The 18,914-nt window shown below is 33.4% G+C and overlaps 2 protein-coding genes across 2 annotated transcripts in view; one reads left to right on the forward strand and one right to left on the reverse strand.

Moving 5' to 3' along the window:
* LOC111457064 (polyadenylation and cleavage factor homolog 4-like) overlaps window positions 1–2,674 on the forward strand; it is a 7,704-nt gene extending 5,030 nt beyond the window's left edge. The window contains exons 5-7 of the mRNA XM_023099191.1: window positions 491–1,387; window positions 1,479–2,030; window positions 2,321–2,674. Of these exons, the coding sequence (XP_022954959.1) occupies window positions 491–1,387; window positions 1,479–2,030; window positions 2,321–2,365 (1,494 nt within the window). The 3' untranslated portion in view covers window positions 2,366–2,674. The remainder of the gene's footprint in view (window positions 1–490; window positions 1,388–1,478; window positions 2,031–2,320) is intronic.
* A 1,608-nt stretch (window positions 2,675–4,282) lies between these two features.
* On the reverse strand, window positions 4,283–7,173 carry LOC111457069 (tryptophan synthase beta chain 1-like). Its single transcript, XM_023099202.1, has 4 exons — window positions 6,810–7,173; window positions 6,090–6,446; window positions 5,478–5,911; window positions 4,283–4,745 (listed from the first exon to the last, which is right to left on the reverse strand). Exons 1-4 carry the CDS (start codon window positions 7,116–7,118, stop codon window positions 4,484–4,486), a joined length of 1,362 nt encoding a protein of 453 aa, XP_022954970.1. The 5' UTR covers window positions 7,119–7,173; the 3' UTR covers window positions 4,283–4,483.
* Between the last annotated feature and the right edge of the window lie 11,741 nt (window positions 7,174–18,914).

The following is an 18,914-nucleotide window of genomic DNA, read 5'->3' on the forward strand; positions in this document are numbered from 1 at the left end:
TTTTTTTTTTTTTTTTTGCTTGGAGTTTACCATAAGTTATTGTAAAAGCATCTTTGTTCATGTCATGTTTTTTAAGTTCATTATCAAGCATAACACTGAAGTTCGATACTTCTCATTTTTATGCATAATTCTGGACTTATTTTAGCTTTGGATCAAAGTAATTAGTATATTTCACGTTTTCAATCTCTCATGGTTTCACTTATTCTATAACATTGGGTTCCTATCATATACGGTAGTAGAATTAACCTGTTAGATCCCATGTGTAAGAGCTTTGTAATTTGTGATACATTACCGTTTTCTTCCACTAGTTTTTTTTAATCACCACCATCACTTTTTAGAGGGGTAAGTCCTATATCTGTATTCAGTTTTGAGATCAAGCATTTAGTAATTTTATTCCCCAATAAATTATATGTATCGTTCTGTTGGGTGTGTAGTAGGAACTCTGCATTCCAAAAGTTAATTATAGTAGGGTTTTTTTTCCTATCACCAGGATATTTGGAATATGCACAATCCCCTTTCTCAGTCATCCCAGAACCTCATGAACACTAAAGGAACAGGAAGGAATTTCCAGATGCCTGTGTTGGGAAGAGGCATCGCTTCATCTGGTGGTGAGAAGATGTCTCATTTTGTCGATAAGCTTCTGACCAATGGTGCTGTACATAGGCCCCCTACTATTGTTTCAAGCTTGGGTTCTTCTGGTCTTGACTCTAGCATGGAGTCACAATCAGTTGTACAATCTATGGGCCCAAGGCATCCTGTGAATGTTCCTGACTCTTGCCCACCTTCTAGGTCTTCAATATTTCCTGTACCAAGACACCATAAGAGTCAGTTTGAGTCTTTAAACGGTAGCAATTCTGTCATCAATCGTGCAAATAGGTCCTTTTTGCCTGAGCAGCAGATGAATAATTTGAGAAATAAAGAGCCAAGTCTTGCGACTAATTTGCCACAAGTTGGTAATCAACATACTGGGCATATTCCTTTGACTCAGGGAAACCAATTGCAGGCCACCCCTTTAAAACCTAAATTTCTACCATCTCCAGACATGCAGGATAATTTTAGTGCATCAGCAGTACCTCCAGCGTTACCACATTTAATGGCACCATCCTCGAATCAGGGATACAGTTCACAAGGACATCGCCCTGTTGTTAGTGATTGTTTGTCAAGTTCTGCCCCTATTGGGCAATGGAACTTACCTGTTCATAATAGACCCAGCACTTTGCATTTACAAGGGGGGCCGCTGCCATCTCTACCAACTGGTCCTCATCCTATCTCTCAAAATGCAGGATCCCTTGTTCCTGGTCAGCAACCAGGAACTGCATTTTCTGGCCTGATAAATTCTCTTATGGCCCAGGGTTTAATCTCATTGAACAATCAAGCTTCTGTACAGGTATACGTTCGAGTAATATCCCGCTTAGTAGGTTCGGTCTTTTTTTTTTTCTGTTATATTTTTTTTCCACTAAGAGAGTTAAAATGTTTAGGACTCTGTTGGGTTGGAATTCAATCCAGATCTACTCAAGGTGCGGCATGAATATGCAATAACTTCTCTGTATGCTGATCTTCCTAGACAATGCATGACCTGTGGTCTTCGGTTCAAGTCCCAGGAAGAGCATAGTAATCATATGGATTGGCATGTCACTAGAAATCGTATGTCGAAAAGTAGGAAGCAAAAGCCTTCTCGTAAGTGGTTTGTAAGTACAACCATGTGGCTTAGTGGTGCAGAAGCCTTGGGAACTGAGCCAGTTCCAGGATTTTTGCCTGCTGAGGTCATCGTAGAGAAAAAGGATGATGAAGAACTAGCTGTTCCCGCTGATGAAGATCAAAAAACGTGTGCTCTATGTGGAGAATCTTTTGATGATTTTTACAGTGATGAAACAGAGGAATGGATGTATAGGGGTGCTGTCTACATGAACGCACCCGATGGACAAACAGCAGGCATGGATAAATCTCAGTTAGGGCCCATAGTGCATGCTAAATGCAGGACTGAATCTAGTGCTGCCCCCTCCGAAAATTTGGACCAAGATGAACAAGGGGTATGCTTCATATCTTTTCTGTTTTTCTCCCCTCGACCAATATGCTTATCTACATGTCATCTGTTCTTTCCTTTTCTTTCCTTTTATGTCATTGGAAATATAAAAAAGTTTCACACTGTGAATTTCTCTAGAAGTGTATATAATAATGTAACTACAAGATAATTATGAAAAGATAGTAATTCACAAGAAGTCTACAATTTTTTCTGGTCTCCTATGGGATGTACCAAGGTGCTTGTTAGCTGCAAGTTTTATGTTTTTTTTAAGCTCACATTGTTAATTTTTTACTGCAGGGAGTTAGTGAAGAGGGTAATCGAAGAAAACGATTGCGGAGCTAGCCTTAGATGGATTTCTATACACTCTCGTTGTAGCTTATACAAGTTTTTCCCCATGATCTCTTCTTCTCACAGTAGTGTAGCTAGAATTACTTGGCTAATGCTTGAAAATTGTATATTTAAAATGGAAAATTTCATGCGCAATATATTGCAATCTTAAAGGGGCTACCCCATCTTCTTTGCTGTGAAATGTCCTTCAAGATTTAGATGAAAAAATCCTTATTTTAAACAAGGGTCAATAATTGTACGTTCCAAAGAAATTTTCCCATTGAATGGATTCAAGAATCACGATCATTAACTTGTGATTCTTCACGTAGATCAATAATTTGAGTTGGGAGTCCTAGCTGCTGCCTGTTATATCTATTATGCTGTTTGACTTGACATCTGCAGGGCAATGAAAATGGAGCTGTAGCTGTAGCTGCGGCTATTGATGTCTATTGCCCCCATTCAAATGGAAGCCAAGATTCATGGGATGGACCATGGACGACTCTCTTGTCTCTGTTTTTACCTATTTTGTCTCTGTTTTTCATTGCAACAGTTTATGAACAAGAGTCTGTTGAACAGTGTATGCCTTGATATCTTACTTAATGAGCAAATATTGGGAGCACTTGGCTCTGTTTAACGACCGTGTGGATTCAGTTTACTTCTGTTTTGTCTTAAGCCTTTTCTTTTTATGCTGAAGATCCCAATTTTGTTGATATCTAATGTTTCCACTGCAGCTGAAGGATCTTAATTTGTTTGTTTATTAGTTTTCAACAAAATTATTATTTGAATATTATGGACCGGTTGGGTGTAGTGGGTCGATCTTTTGTTTGTTTATTAGTTTTCAACAGAATTATTATTTCCATGCTTCGGGACATCGACCCTATGAGCCGTATGGCAGATAGTCTAGATCGATTTCCGAAACGATATGTATATGTATTTTTTTTTGCTAAGATAGGAGAGATCGGAAATTCTAGAGAAAAGTAAATTTTAGAACTACTCCCCGTAATGTGCGCATATAAAATTGAAAATTTTAGGATTTATTAAGTCCAATAATTTTTTTTATAAAAAAATTTCAAACCGATAAAATCTTAAATTTGAATTAAAAAAGCTCTTGATTTAATTATATATATATATATATATGATTAAAAAATATAAATAAGATTAAAAAGAGACCATGGACCATTTTTTAAGTGAAAAAAAGTCAATGGATAATGTTGCAATTAATAGGTAAAATAATTCTCAATTTAAATGTTTTATAATTTTAATATATTATTGATATCTTATTATTTCTAAACTTAATACTTCAATTTAAACTCTTATAATTTCAATATATTATTGATATCTTATTATTTCTAAACTTAATAATATTGAAAATTAATACTTAGTGACGAATTAGTGAGAAAAGACGGCAGAGAGAGCATTCTCGATCCCTAAGCTAAGATTAAGAAACTTCATTATCTATTTTAAATTGATCTTATTAATAAATTGGATTTTTTTTTTAAATTTTTAAATTTTTTAACCTAAATCAAATAAATTGGAAATTATATATTGAAGTGGAATAAATAAAACTTAAACTCAAATAAAATTAAGATTCTTGACGATATATAAAAAACGGTAAAAGAAGAAAGAAAAAAATAGTATTACCATCGAATTAAAAATTTATTCTTATCGACTATGAATTTTTACATAAAAAATCATTATTTATTTAATAATTTTTTTAACCATCGAAAAAATAGCTAGAAGTATCGAAGATATTAAACTAATAGAACTGTATCTAAAGTATAAACGGTACCAATTCCAACACATGTAGTACGAACTCGATAATAATTTAATAGATAATGTTGAGGATTATTAGAAGGACTAGTCCCAAGAGGAAGATTATGAATTTATAAATAATGAACACTATCGTTATTGATATAATGGGGGCAGCAAACTCAGAGTAGATAATATCATACCATTATAGAGACTCGTAATTTTTAACCCATAAGACGTTAATTTGTTTAATTCCCAACTAAATACATCATTAATATGAATCATTTTGTTATCTTCTTTTGTTCCTTTACCATAAACTATATGGTAATTTTTTTTTGGCTATAAATAGTAATTATTTTAAAATATGTAGTGTTCTTGATAGTGTTAATAATTGAAGACAATGGCAGCGTCTTTGTCACCACGGCCACTGCAGTTGACCACCACCTTGCAGCCGTCGCGCAAGGTGGGGCAAAGCTTGTCGAGATAAGCAAAGGCATGAGAAGCTTCCAATGATGGAAAAATGCCTTCCAATCTGCATACCCGTTTGTAAGCTTCCACCGCTTCTTTGTCTATTGCTGTGTGAAATTCAGCTCTACCACTCTCTTTTAAGAAGCTCAGCTCTGGTCCTACTCCTGGGTACTCCAGTCTGCAATTCAAAAAACTTCGAAATTTAAAGTAGTTTGGTGAGGATTGGTGGGAGAGTAGTCTCGCGTCATCGACTAATTAAAGGGTTTGATCATAAGTTTATAAGCAAGGAATACATATGCATTGGTATGAAGCCTTTTGGAGAAACCAAAAGTAGAACCACGAGAGTTAATGCTCAAAGTGGACAATATCAAACAATAATGGAGGTTCGTGATTTCTAACATAGCATTAGATTCATGCCATTAACTTAACCATGTCAATAGAATCCTCAAATGTTGAATACAGAACTTGTGAGCCTTGAAAGTGTAGTTAAAAGTGACTGAAATATCGAATAAAGGGTGTACTTTATTTGAGTGTTTCAGAGAAAGAATCGAGACTCGATTAGGGAGAGAGTTTGTTCAAGGGCTCCATAGATATCAGGGAAGGCTCTATGATGTACTTTATTCGAGGGATGGATTGTTAAGGGTTCTAGAGAAGAAGTCAAGCCTTGATTAAGGGGAGACTGTTCAAACGCTTCATAAGCTTTAGGGGAGGTTCTATAGTGTACTTTATTCGAAGGGAGAATGGTTGAGGATTGTTGAGAGAGGAGTCCTACGTCGATTAATTAAGGGATTAATAATGAGTTTATAAATAAGGAATACATCTACATTGGTACGATGCTCGTCGAGAAATCTCCACCTAAAGTGGATAATATGAAAATATTATGGAAGTTCGTGATTTCTAGCATACTTACCCTACACCGACGGAATGAGGGACAAGGATTTGGCCTTCATCATCTTGGAGAAGATAGCTCAAAGCTCCATGGTAAACCCCAACATGTCCTTTAGACAAAGTAGCTGAGTGCTTTCCACTATCCAACCCAAACCCAGCAGCCTCAACTCCAATCAACCGCACATCTTCTTCTTTGATGAACTCATTGAACAGTCCCAACGCGTTTGAGCCACTCCCAATGCATGCCACAAGCACGTCTGGTAAGCCTCCCCATTTCTCCATGGCTTGTTTTCTCGTCTCTTTTCCAATCACTGACTGAAACTCCCTCACCATTGCTGGACATGGGTGCGGCCCTACCACTGTCCCCGTCAAGTAATAGCTCGTTTCCAAGTCCCCGACCCACTCTCTTATCGCCTCCGACGACGCATCCTTGAAGTTTCCTTCTACAGATTTCACCTGAGATATTAAATCTGTTAGGAATCACGAATCTCCACGATGACATGATATTGTCCACTTTGAGCATAAGCTCTCGTAGGCTTTGGACTTCCCAAAAGGCCTCGTACCAATGGACATATATTTTTTATTTATAAAATCATAATCATCTTCTAAATTAGTCAACAAATTAATGGAATACCTGAGCACCCAGCAGCTTGATTAAGACAACATTTGAGGATTGCTTCTTGATATCTTCAGAGCCCATCAAAATGGTGCACTCTAAATCATGTTTGGCGCAGGCAGCTGCAGTGGCAACACCATGCTGGCCAGCCCCAGTGGCGGCAACCACACGCCTCCGCCCCATGCGCTTAGCAATCATAACCTGCGCTATTGCATTGTTCATCTTGTGTGCACCGCAGTGGTTCAGATCCTCTCTTTTTATGTAAATCTCAGGGCCCTTTCCTTCCTCGTCTTTGTAGTACTTTGTCAGCCTCTCAGCGTGATACAGCGGCGTCTCTCGCCCAACAAAGTCCCTCAGCGCTACCTCCAGCTCCTCCTACACAACCACAACACCCGAAATTAAGTCACGACTAGTTTGTTAGAAACCATGCCACAATGGTATAATATTGTCCATTTTGAGCACAATCCTTCCCTCGAACGAAGTACACCATGTAGCCTTCTTTGAGGCCTATGGAGCCCTTGAACAACCTCTCCTTAATCGAGGCTCGACTCCTTCTATGGAGCCGTTGAATAAAATACACTATTTGTTCAACACTTGAGTTACTTTTGACCATACTTTCGAGGCTCACGACTCGATTCTTTTGTTAAACATTTGAGGATTCTATTAACATGACTAAGTTAAAGGCATGACTCTGATACCATATTAGAAATCACTAATATACGAGAGAATAACACGTACCTGAAATTTGGAATCGTTCAAAACCAAGTTGAACTCGGCTTCCAATTTGGCCAAGCAAGTGATTAGAGACTCGGGCACAAACTTCCCACCAAATTTCCCAAACTTTCCTTCATGAATTGTTTGTTTAGAGTTCTTGTGGTGATCATCAATTACAGGCTGCATCTTTAATGCTGGCGTAGGCTTCTTTGTTGGCGTGAAAGTGGGTGACCCAATTCCGTTGCCAAGCTTTACATGCGACCTGGCTATGCCTCTGGTTGCATCTAATTGGTTGGTAACAGCAGCAATGTTGTGCACAATATTGGATGCCATTTCTAGGTATGTTCTTCCCTTTGAGTATAACAATTGAGAGAGAGAGAGAGAGGGATTTGAGTGGTTTGCGTTAAGAGAAGCACACAAGGGTTGTTTATATAGAGAGTGAAAGTGGCAGCTGAATTGATTCATCTTATAGCACATGTTTTGCAAGGACCAAAAAAAAAAAAAGAAAAAAGAAGGAAAAGTAATAGTAATAGAAATTAGATACGCAACAAATAGAGGTTCGGTCCTACCATCTTGACACTATGTTATTTGAAGGCGACACTATAATATGATTGATAGTTTGATGAATTAACGATAAATGGTCAAAATATTTCACTTTCATAACTAATAATTATTAAAGAATAAATATATTTTTGGATTTACATCCAACGATTATTAAGAAACAGTTATATTATGACGTTGTTATCGAACCATTCGTACTCGCTCAAATTAAATAATTTTTTTTTAATAATCCATTTGGTTCTTAGTTTTGGCAAGTCTTTAATAAATGAGTACCGAATTAAGTATTAGGGTTGGAAAATTTTGAGAAGAGTAGATGTCAATTTCATGGGAATGTGAACGGATCATACATTCCTTGCCATCTCCCCACTAATGTTTAAAACGTTTAAAAAATTTATGAAAATATTTTACGAGGAAAAAATTGAATTGAATTTAAAAAAAAAAAAAGAAGGTAACGAACAAAGATAATAAAGTGAGAGAAGTATGTTTAACTTACGAAGTCGGGATTTCGCAAGAATTTATTCCGAACGAGATAGAGGATCCCTGTTTAAATAGGAAATGAGAGTGGAAGCGAGGATAAATTTCTTCCCGTTAGCTAAACAGGTTTGTCCTCCATCCCTAATCCCGACCCTTCCAAATTCTCCCATCCTTTATCCTTCTCACTTTCTAAATATAAATATGATTATATCTATATATGTATTGTATATACAAGTGTGAAATATGTTAGAAATTTGAGATTCTAGAAATTATATATGTATTGTATGTATGTATAACATTATACTAAAAATATATTATATAAAAAGACGGAAAAAATTTCACACGAGTAACCTGATTCCTACGAATACTATGTAAAAAAATCTTCATTTCAATCTCCACGAGAATAAATGAAAATTTTTACACGAATGATGATTGAAATATAAAATGGGATGGGGAAGACTTCTAGTCCCAGCCACGTGTGAACATCTTTAGATAAATGATTAGATGAGAGATGAAAAGAAGGTCGAATGGACGAAACATCCTACTTTTTTTTCGTTCTCGCCACATAGACATCTCTCAATAAAGTCGTTGAACGAACTTTTCAAAAATAAAAATAAAAAAAAAAAAAAAAAGAAAGAAGAAGGGTAGCATTCGTGTTGTCCCACATCAAAAGGACGTTTCCATTAAATTAAGGTTTAAGAAACATGTGTCGTGAGGCTTGGGTTGAGCTTGTGGGGTAATAGTTTGAAGCTTTCGTGGCCATTTCTTCAAATGTGAACATCTCTCACCTTGGGTGGGTTCACCATAAAAATATATAATTTTAATAAATAATATGTTTATTATTTCATTTTAAATAAATAATTGAAAATAAATATTTAGTGGAATATAGACCCGAGCCATTTATATGCAATACTAAAACCCGAGCGATTTGTGGTCTTATACTTTCAACAAATTGTTATTTAACTAGTTGAGATCAGAGTCATCAGTATGCAATTTGTTGATCTACAATTTGATTTTGTTTTATTTGTTCCATGACGGTTAATAACATTTAGTACTGAATTATAGTTTACCATGTATCATATTTGCCCTCCTAATTTAGACAAATTTCTTGTATCGCCATTTATGGTTCTTTGTGTCGGATGGTAATTTATTTGATTATAAATAGAGAAATTTTGCACCATCTAGTTGGGATGGTTTAGCAAATATTGTGAATGACAACATACATTTATATATCAATGCTAGACACTACAAGTATACATGCCCGCCTTTCTGTTTGTAGAGTTGAGACACTGTCTTTTCATACGTGCATGTTTTCTAATTTTGTGAGTGTCAAGATGCTGTCTCTAGCGTGTCGACACTATGACTACCTTTCGTAAGTATATCTTCTTACCTACGTTACGTTTCTTAAGAAACCAATTTTAAAGAGAGAAAACACTATTTTTGCTGTAAAGATTGGTTGAGATGACGTTCAATCTACCGGCCTTGACCTCTCATCGAAGATACCCGTTGATTATTATTTTATTATTATTTTTAAAAATGCTGGTAGAGAATTACCCATAATGTTGAAGGCACTAAACTCGTGGAAGTAGTCTATGACGTAACATTTAAATAAATAAAAAAATATTGTGATGATAATGGATAAGGTTTGAAACAACTAAATTTGTGGATGGAAATATCTATATAAAAATATCTTTTCGTTTGATTATTTCATTTTTATCTTTATTATTTATAAATTATCTTAGAATTATCGTCACTTTTTAACAATAAATTTCAATTTTTTAAAAAGAAAGAAAAAATATATATATATATATATATTTTTTTAATCTATGAGAGACAAGATTAGGTTTTTAAAAATTATTTTTTTTAATTTTTAAAATTAAATTTGATATTGAAAAATTAGATAACAAAATAAGAAAATTCATAGGAGAAAATACTAAAAGGTTTTTTTTTATTTTTTATTTTTTATTATGTCACATCCATTAATTAAGGAAAAAATGGCAAGTAAATTACATGTATCGTAGCAATATATGAATAAATTATGGTATATATATATATATAAAAGATTCGAAACTAGTGCATTTTAAACCATAAAAATGAAGATATTGATGACGGAAATTGAAAAATATTAAAAGAAAAAACATATTTTATGAATAAGGGTTACTCATAAACTTATTTTATATAATAAATTAATGACTTATTTGGATGTTAACTGAATTGGTTGTCTTAATACTCGTCGTTCTACATCCAACTATTCTATTTATCTTGGTAACAATCATCTCAGTTATGAATATGAGAATAAAAATCTCTTGCAAGTTGGGAGAATGTCCGAAAGGAAAAGCCCAAAGAGGACAGTATATGCTAGCGATGGGCTTGAACTATTACAAATGATATTAGAGCCACACATAGTGTGTGAGCAAGGACCTGGGCCTCGAAGGGAGAGGTGAATTGTGGATTCCATATTGGTTGGAGAGGGGAACGAGACATCAAGGACGTTGGATCCAAAGGGAGTGATGGATTGTGAGATCCCACTTCAATTGGAAAAGGAAACGAAACATTTTTTTATAAAAGTAGATTACGAGTAAAGAGGATTTATCGGAGTTTTGGATTGAGGGAGGTTACAATTTTTTTTACTCTGTTATAGAAATGGATGGAAAAAGCATCAATACATGAATCTTATTTTATTCATAATTTAAATGGGAAAATTCACTCTCTTAAAAAAAAAATAATAATAATAATAAATTAAATTAAATTAATGATTTAAGTACATTTTGAATTTTTCTTTAATGAGATTATTATATTTTGTGATATGATGATATGACATGATATATGTGACCAATTAATACGTTCATGATATAATATATTGTAATATGATAGTTAAGGTGTGACATGTGGGAGACATACACGGATTATATTATATGACTGTTATCATGTCTGATATGGTATGATCACATGATGTGAATTGAAACGTGCAAAGATATGATAAGTAATGTTATAGTTTATGTGCAACATGAATGATACGTGATATGAGTGACATGCAAAATGAAGAACTAGCATGAAATACAACCCCAACCCACGCATGAAATGATATGATAAATTATATGAGAAATGATATGATATGAAGGAAGGCGCTAGCGGTGTTGATTTTATGATAATGAAAATGGAAAAATATCGGGACCCTCATACATTATTGTGTGTTAATGCATCGGTGGATACTCCTTCTCCTTCACGATAGTACGAACGTGTAAGCTATGAGGCGGAGAAACGATCATTATGCTTACCATAATGCTGCTGTGATGATCGCTATTTCTAATAGGTATCCGACATCAACAACTACCAGAAAATGCTCACTTCACCAGAAAGGAGCCCAAGAGGTGTGCGAATCGATTAGTGGGTCCACACTCGCACGTGTGGACCGTGTGTAGGAAAATTAAGTACACATCCAACTCTCTGTTAGGATAGTTACACTACGAAAATAGACGGATAAATCCCATTCATGAAATTGCATGTGTTTACATTTAACCCCAATAATGGAGTCACTTGGAGAGTATTTCTTAAAATATTCAAGTCATATACTACTTAAAGCCAAGACATCCCTATACGGATCACCACGACACACGACTCGAGACCATGACACATGCATAAGGTAGATGCATTTATCTTCTTAGACTTAAGCTAGGATATGAACTTTTTAAATTTAAATGTTTATTTATTTTTATATAGTCTTTCATTGTGTTGTTTTAAAGAAGATTTTAAAAAACGTAAGCCAATAACAGTGTTTTCAGATGAAGCTTATGTTTTGTGAAGAAGTTTAAAGGCTAATTTCCGCATAGAAACGAATACACTATGATGATGGTACCGAATTTAGGTAAATAGAAAGCTAGAGTCGTAAGGAAGTTGATTAATTTTGTTGTAGCTCAGGTCATATTAATTTATAAATACCAAAATTAACATAATATTAGAACGAAACGCTGGAAGAACACAAACGTGTATATATATATATATATATTTTGCTAGAAATGGAAATTATTTTAAAATATGTAGTGTTCTTGATAGTTTTAATAGTTGAAGACAATGGCAGCATCTTAATCACCACGGCCACTGCAGTTGACCACCACCTTCCAGCCGTCGGACAAAGTCGGGCAAAGCTTGTCAAGATAAGCAAAGGCATGAGCAGCTTCAAATGGTGGATTAATGCCTTCCAATTCGTACACCCGTTTATGAGCTTCCCTAGCTTCCTCGTCTTCTACAGTGTGAAATTCAACTCTGTGGGTCTCATTTAGGTGCTTCAAATGTATCGCTACTTTGAGATCGTCGAGATCTTCCAATCTGCAGCTCAATTTCGCACCGAATTAAAATTAAAAAATTGGAAATTAAAAATGTTATAGTTTTACTTTATTAGGTACAAAATGGGTGTGGTAGTTTTAGCAAATATTCTGATGAAATGCTTACGCTGCAGAGATGGAAGGACGGTTAAAGATTGAGCCTTCGGCATGTTTTAAGATATCGCTCAAATTTCCATGGTTAACATCATCATGTCTTTCTGACCCATGGTTAACATCACCATTTCTGGACATGGGTGCGGCCCTACCACTGTCCCCGCCAGATAATAGATTGTTTCACGGTTGTCAGCATACACTTTTATGACCTCCAATAATGCTTCTCTGAAGTTTCCCTCTACCAGTGAAATCTGATAGATATGATATCAATTATTATTGAGAATGTGTTGTGAATGTTTGCTGAATCATCAAATTTAAATGGTGTGAAAGTTATCTTATTTACAATCAAATAAATTGTAAGGATACAGTAATAAATGGAAATAACAATGGAAAGATAACTATAGTAATAAAAGGCAAATATTAGATATTTGCCTTATAATAAAATATCAAATATAATATATATGGTAAACTATAATCTATTACTAAATATCCTTAACATGTGCTAAAACCATCCTATCTAATTTAAAAATTCTCTATTTATAATAAAAAAAAATTATAAAGATATGAAAATGGTAATATATAGAAAGATATCTATGATAAATGTGAATGGAATTGAAGGGAATGAACTCTTCATCCAAGTAGCTGAAGCATTGAGTATCGTTTTAATTTTATTATGAATTAAAACAAAAGCAATAAATACGAGAGTAAGAACTCTACTTTTGTAGAAACCCTAGCATGCAAGATTCTTCGTAGTATTCCAACCATGCAAAAGTTCTTCAATATTCCACGAGATCTTCTTTACTATGACTCGAACACAAGATCAAGGCTCATGAGAGCCTTTTAAAAGAAAATCCCAAAGGAATTGGAAAAGAAGAAAGAGCTTCGAAAATTCTCCACAAATATCTAGATATGATATACCTTAGCTCCAAGCTTCTCCATTAACTTAACATTCGAAGATTGCTTCTTGATATCTTCAGAGCCCATGAAAATGGTGCACTCTAATTTATGTTTGACGCAGGCAGCTGCAGTGGCAACACCATGCTGGCCACCCCCAGTGGCGGCAACCACACGCCTCCGCCCCAGGCGCTTGGCAATCATAACCTGCGCTATTGCGTTGTTCATCATGTGTGCTCCGCAGGGGTTCAGATCCTCTCTTTTTATGTAAATCTCTGGGCCTTTTCCTTTCTTGTCTTTGTAGTGCTTTGTGAGGCTCTCAGCATAATACAGCGGCGTCTCTCCCGCAACAAAGTCCCTCTGTGCCACCTCCAGCTCCTCCTACGCAACCACGATATTAGATGATGAAAGTCTCATATCAGCTAATTTAGGGAATGATCATGAATTTATGAACAAAGAAGGCTCTCTCCATTGGTACGAGCCCTTTTGAGAAGCTCAAAGCAAAGTCACGAGAGCTTATGCTCAAAGTGGACAAATCATACCATGGTGGACTCATCTAAATTAATTCATGAATTTCAAGAGAGAAGAACACAAACCTGGAATTTGGGATCGTTGAGAGCCGAGTTGAACTGGTCTTCCAATACTTTGAATTGAGAGCCTAGAACATCCTTCACCAAGTGCCCACCGGGTTTTATGGAGTTCTTCTCATCACCAAGCTGCATCTTTATTGATGGCATAGGCTTCTTTGTAGCCCTGAAACTGAGTAACCCAATTCCCCTTCCAAGCTTTACCTGCGATCTGGCTATGGCTCTACCTGCATCTAATTGGTTAGTCAATGCAGCATTCTTTGACACAACATTGGATGCCATTTTTAGGTATGTTCTTCGTTCGTGTGTAAATAAAAAAATAGGAATTTGAGTCGTGATTCTTAAGAGGCACACAAAGGTTGTTTATATAGAGTTTACCATGTTCGCTCCAAATTATTTGAAAGTATAATCTAATAGTTATTGAGAAACGGTCACGATGTGACAATATTATTGAATAATTTGTGTCTATTCTCCCATAATTGCTATTACTATTTCAATTTTGTTTCTATCGATGATTAAAGATCACAAATTTTTTTAAATTTAAGCGTGAGATTGATGATTTCCACCATAAAAAGAAAATTTAGATTAAAGTCTTTAATAAATTAGTACCAAATTTGTATTTTTGTATAAATTAGTTTATAATTACCTCTATCAATTAAATTACTAAAAAAAAATTATAATTTCAAAATAAATGTCCACTTGCTGCTAAAACAAAAATTATAGTTTCAAAATAAATTTCAACCCGTTCACAAACGACTAGCCTCTTATAAAACTGTTTCAAAATTTATCAAATTTTATGAGAAAAAAATTTGAATTACAAAATATACATGATAAAATTATGGATATCCATTTTCCGGGTGAGAGACCATCCCTAAATGAGGTGAGAATTTCCTGTTTTAACCGAAGATGCAGGAAAGAGTGAAGATAGATTTTTCTCCATTAGCTTAATGAAAGTAAGGGCGGAGATTTTATATATATATATATACAAATCAAATTAAGGTGCACATATATATTTTTATTGAATTTTGAGTTTTAAAAAATTATGTCCAATATTATACTATACGTTTTTGCTTATATTCTATATTTTTTTTAATAGTAAATAAAAATTATTCATTTAAAAGATTTTGAAACGAATATTTTTTTATAAAATATATAAAAATGGAAAATAAAAATTATTTATACAGACGCTCCATCTTTGTGAATTTTCCTCGGAGAATCTCCATTCCAATCTTAGTAAAATTAAATAAATAATTTCGTAAAATTGAAGATTGAAATAAAAGACGAAGACAAAAACAAGAAGATTTATCTTTCTTTATCTGGTTGGTAGACATCTCTCAATGTACGATGAGTAAGTGAAAAATAGTAAGACGGTCAAATGGAAGAAAATCCTACTTCTAAATAATAATAATAATAATAATAACAATAATGAAAGAAAAAATGGTATCGTTATTTTGCTGTCCTACATCGAAAAGACGTTTTCATTAAATTAATGTTAAAATTGGGATCATAGCTTCGACGACTTATCTATATATATATATTTATAATGTTTTCAACTAACGGATATTAAATAGTTTCAATAGTTAAAAAATAATTGTTTAACTAAGTAGTTGGTTATTAAATTTAAATATTTTTAATGGTTAAAAAAAATATAGTTTTAATAAATAATTTGTTCGTCTCCCAACCCGTACGGCTTATAAGACGAGTTATAAGTCTACAAAATAGTAAGCAAATTGCATGTATTATATATATAAATAAATAAATAAGATATTGATGATGGATATTCAAAACTATTAAAAGAAAAAAAAAACTCTTTTATGAATAAGTGGCTCATAAATTAATTTATTGGACCATTTCAAATTTACAGGTTTTTTATTATTATTATTATTTATTTTTAATTTTCTTTATTTTTTTATTTACGTTTACTCAATTTGTTTTTTCCTTGATTACGTATTTGATTTTTGAGCTAGTATAATTAATTATTCAATTTGATGATTGTACTTTTAAAATAATTTATTTATTTATTAAAAAATTCATTACAAAATAAATTAAAAACGTATGAAAATCGAATGCAAATTAAATTATAAAAGCAAAATAGTTAACGGTTTAATTATCTAAAATTGAATAATGTAAAATTAAACATGATATTTGCACGTATCGAGATTCAAACTCATGTTTGAGGTACTCTCTACTTCGTGCCCTCATATACTATCAGCTTAGAGATTAATGCAATTATTTCTGATTCGGACTTACTGTAATATCATTTCTCCTAACAAAGAGAAGCATAAAAAACATGTAGACGTTGAGTGTAAAGGCTTTGTTCATGAGTGAAGCCTATGTTTTTTACTCGAACGTGTCCTCCAAGTATTCATCTTCATGTTCTTGTTCATCCAATGGCTATCCAATATGAAATTCCAATAATCATATTAGTAGTCATTCTCTAACAACAGGCAACCCTGTTAGTAGTCATTCTAATAATCATTTATTTCACCCAACAACAAAGATGTCAGATTTGAGAAAAACTAAAATGAATGTGGTATATATAAATCTTCCTTTTCAATCTTAATTTCATTTTTATTGTTAGAAATTAACCGTCAATTATAAGTTAGATCATCTTGGATGATTGAAATTGTTTAGATTTGAGTTAGATGATTGAAATTGTTTAGATTTTAGTTAGAAATTAAAGGTTAATAATTTTATATGAATTCAACGAAGACGAAGACAGAATTCTCGAACAGTGAAACCCGAGTTTACGAGATTCAATAGTTCAGTCTCGAGTTGAGTCTGGATCAATATCAACGTAATAAAAACACAAAAAGAATAGAAATAACACTAATTTAATCCAAAGGAAAAAAAAAAAGGAAATAGAGAAAATAAAAGAGAAGATTTGGGTAATAATGATACAAAATTGGCCATCATCAACCTAATAAAAACAAATATATATCCTCACTTATAATTCTCAAATATATTATAAAATTATAGCATCTAATAAATTGTATGTACGTAGACATTCTGTTGTTAGACATATTTATATTCCAAGAAATATTAAATCTAAATATGGAAAGATTAAGAATTTGTTAAATACTTAATAAAATTTAGAAATTAGAATTACGAAATGAATTTGGTGAACATATAAGGTGAAGCGCCTTGACATAAGTGGGAACAAATTCAAGTGACGAATGCAAGCTAAATTGGAGTTAGTAGATAGAACTTCGGCTAAGGTCATCCAAGTAAGTGGTCTTACTACCGGCATGATTATATTTAATGTTGACACGTGCCACGTGGTTCTGTACGTGTCATATATATTGATATGTGTGAATTGTTTGTGAATGGATATTCTTATGATATATTATGTATATGTTATAATATGTGAATTGTATGATAATACTTATGATACGATGGATTCAATAATATATTTGAGATAAGATACAAGAAGTATGCACTAAACGTAATGTAATGATAGGAGTAAGATATGTTCCTGAAATGTTAAGGTTAGGTTACATATCAAAGTGCTATGGTTATGAGAGATTGATAAAAACGATATGGTCACGATCGGTTGATAAAAGAATACGATTAGGTTATGGATAGAAAGGGATATGATTATGTAGATTGATAGAACGATAGCGTTAAGATACGTTCCTTTAACGATATGACTAAGGTACGTTCATGTACCGATATGACTATGATATGTATAAGAACGTTAAGACTATGATAAGTTAGGGAAAGATATGACCACCAAGTGTTTACAATATACTATAATTATTGTTGGTTTTTTTTGGCCCTTAATCTCAAATTAATTCATTTTAATTAATTAATTAATTGATGTTTTGATGATAACAAACCTTGTTATTAACAATTCTTAGTATTTTATACACAGTGTAAGGTTGGGAATAACGATTTCAACGTCTTTTTTGGTTCACTCAAATTAGAGATAAAACGAAGAAGTTTCAGTCAAAATAAATACCCGATGTGATGATGTGGTCGCAAAATTGACATAATCGACCAATCGAATTCAAAACAAGATACCTGACGTGATAATGTGGTACAAAATTGACATCATGGACCAGCGGCAAAATTGACATCATAGACCCATAAAAGTATGACATTTATAACTTTGATAGAGTAACAAATGATGAGTTTTCATTACTTTTAAATTAAAAGAGGATTACATTTATAAAAGTTTTCAGTTACTCTTAAATGAGTAGAAATTATAACAATTTACATTTAGGAAAACTAGTTTTGAGAAAAAAAATTATTTGAATCATTAACATTTTTTTTTATTATATTATTACATTTAAATATGTTATATATATATATATTTTGTAGTCTATAATTTTTTACGATAAATTTAAAAATAAATAAATATTATTTTTCGGTCCACGTTCCCGTTCACGTTTTAATGGTCAGTATCAATGCCTATTTTTACAACTTAATCACCGTTTAAACTCGTATCTGTTCATATTTTTCAGACCACACAGAACATAAACACAATACACAACTTTCCTCGATCTAAACTTTTTTTAAAGCCTACATTATTGTTCCCTCCAAAGTTTCCAATTTTATTTTTGTTTATCTTATTCTTGAGAGAGATGTATATTGTAATGTGAGAAAATTGTAAATCTATTACTTCAAATAGGTGTGTGTTTCTATAAGATTTCAGATCCGAAGTTTCCAATTCTATTTCTTATTTATCTTATCCGAGAGATGTTTATTGTAATGTGAGAAAATTGTAAATCTATTACATCAGAGAGTTGTTTCTATAAGATTTGAGACAGTTATACCAGTTTGATCATGAGCCGTGGAAATGATTGAGTTTTCTCTTGAACTCGTAAAAAGAGCGGTGTACCGGTTTGATCCTGAGCCGTGGAAAAGATTGAGTTTGCTCTTGCACTCGTAAAAGGAGCAGTGTAGTGGTTGGGCTCTGATCCGAGAAAAGAGCCAGAAAGTTTTCTTGCACTCGTAAAAGGAGCGGTGTAGTGGTTGGGCTCTGATTCGAGGAAAGAGTCAGAAAGTTTTCTTGCACTCGTAAAAGGAGCGGTGTAGCGGTTGGGCTCTGATATGAGGAAAGAGTCAGAAAGTTTTATTCAAAATCTCAAGAGGCGCTTGGGGAGTGGATTTGGTCGAGTTTGATCGAACCACTGTGTAAAACTGGTGTTATATTTTCTAACCCTTTTCCTATT

Source organism: Cucurbita moschata, unplaced genomic scaffold (assembly GCF_002738365.1).
Source record: "Cucurbita moschata cultivar Rifu unplaced genomic scaffold, Cmos_1.0 Cmo_Scf00019, whole genome shotgun sequence".
Lineage (NCBI taxonomy): Eukaryota > Viridiplantae > Streptophyta > Magnoliopsida > Cucurbitales > Cucurbitaceae > Cucurbita > Cucurbita moschata.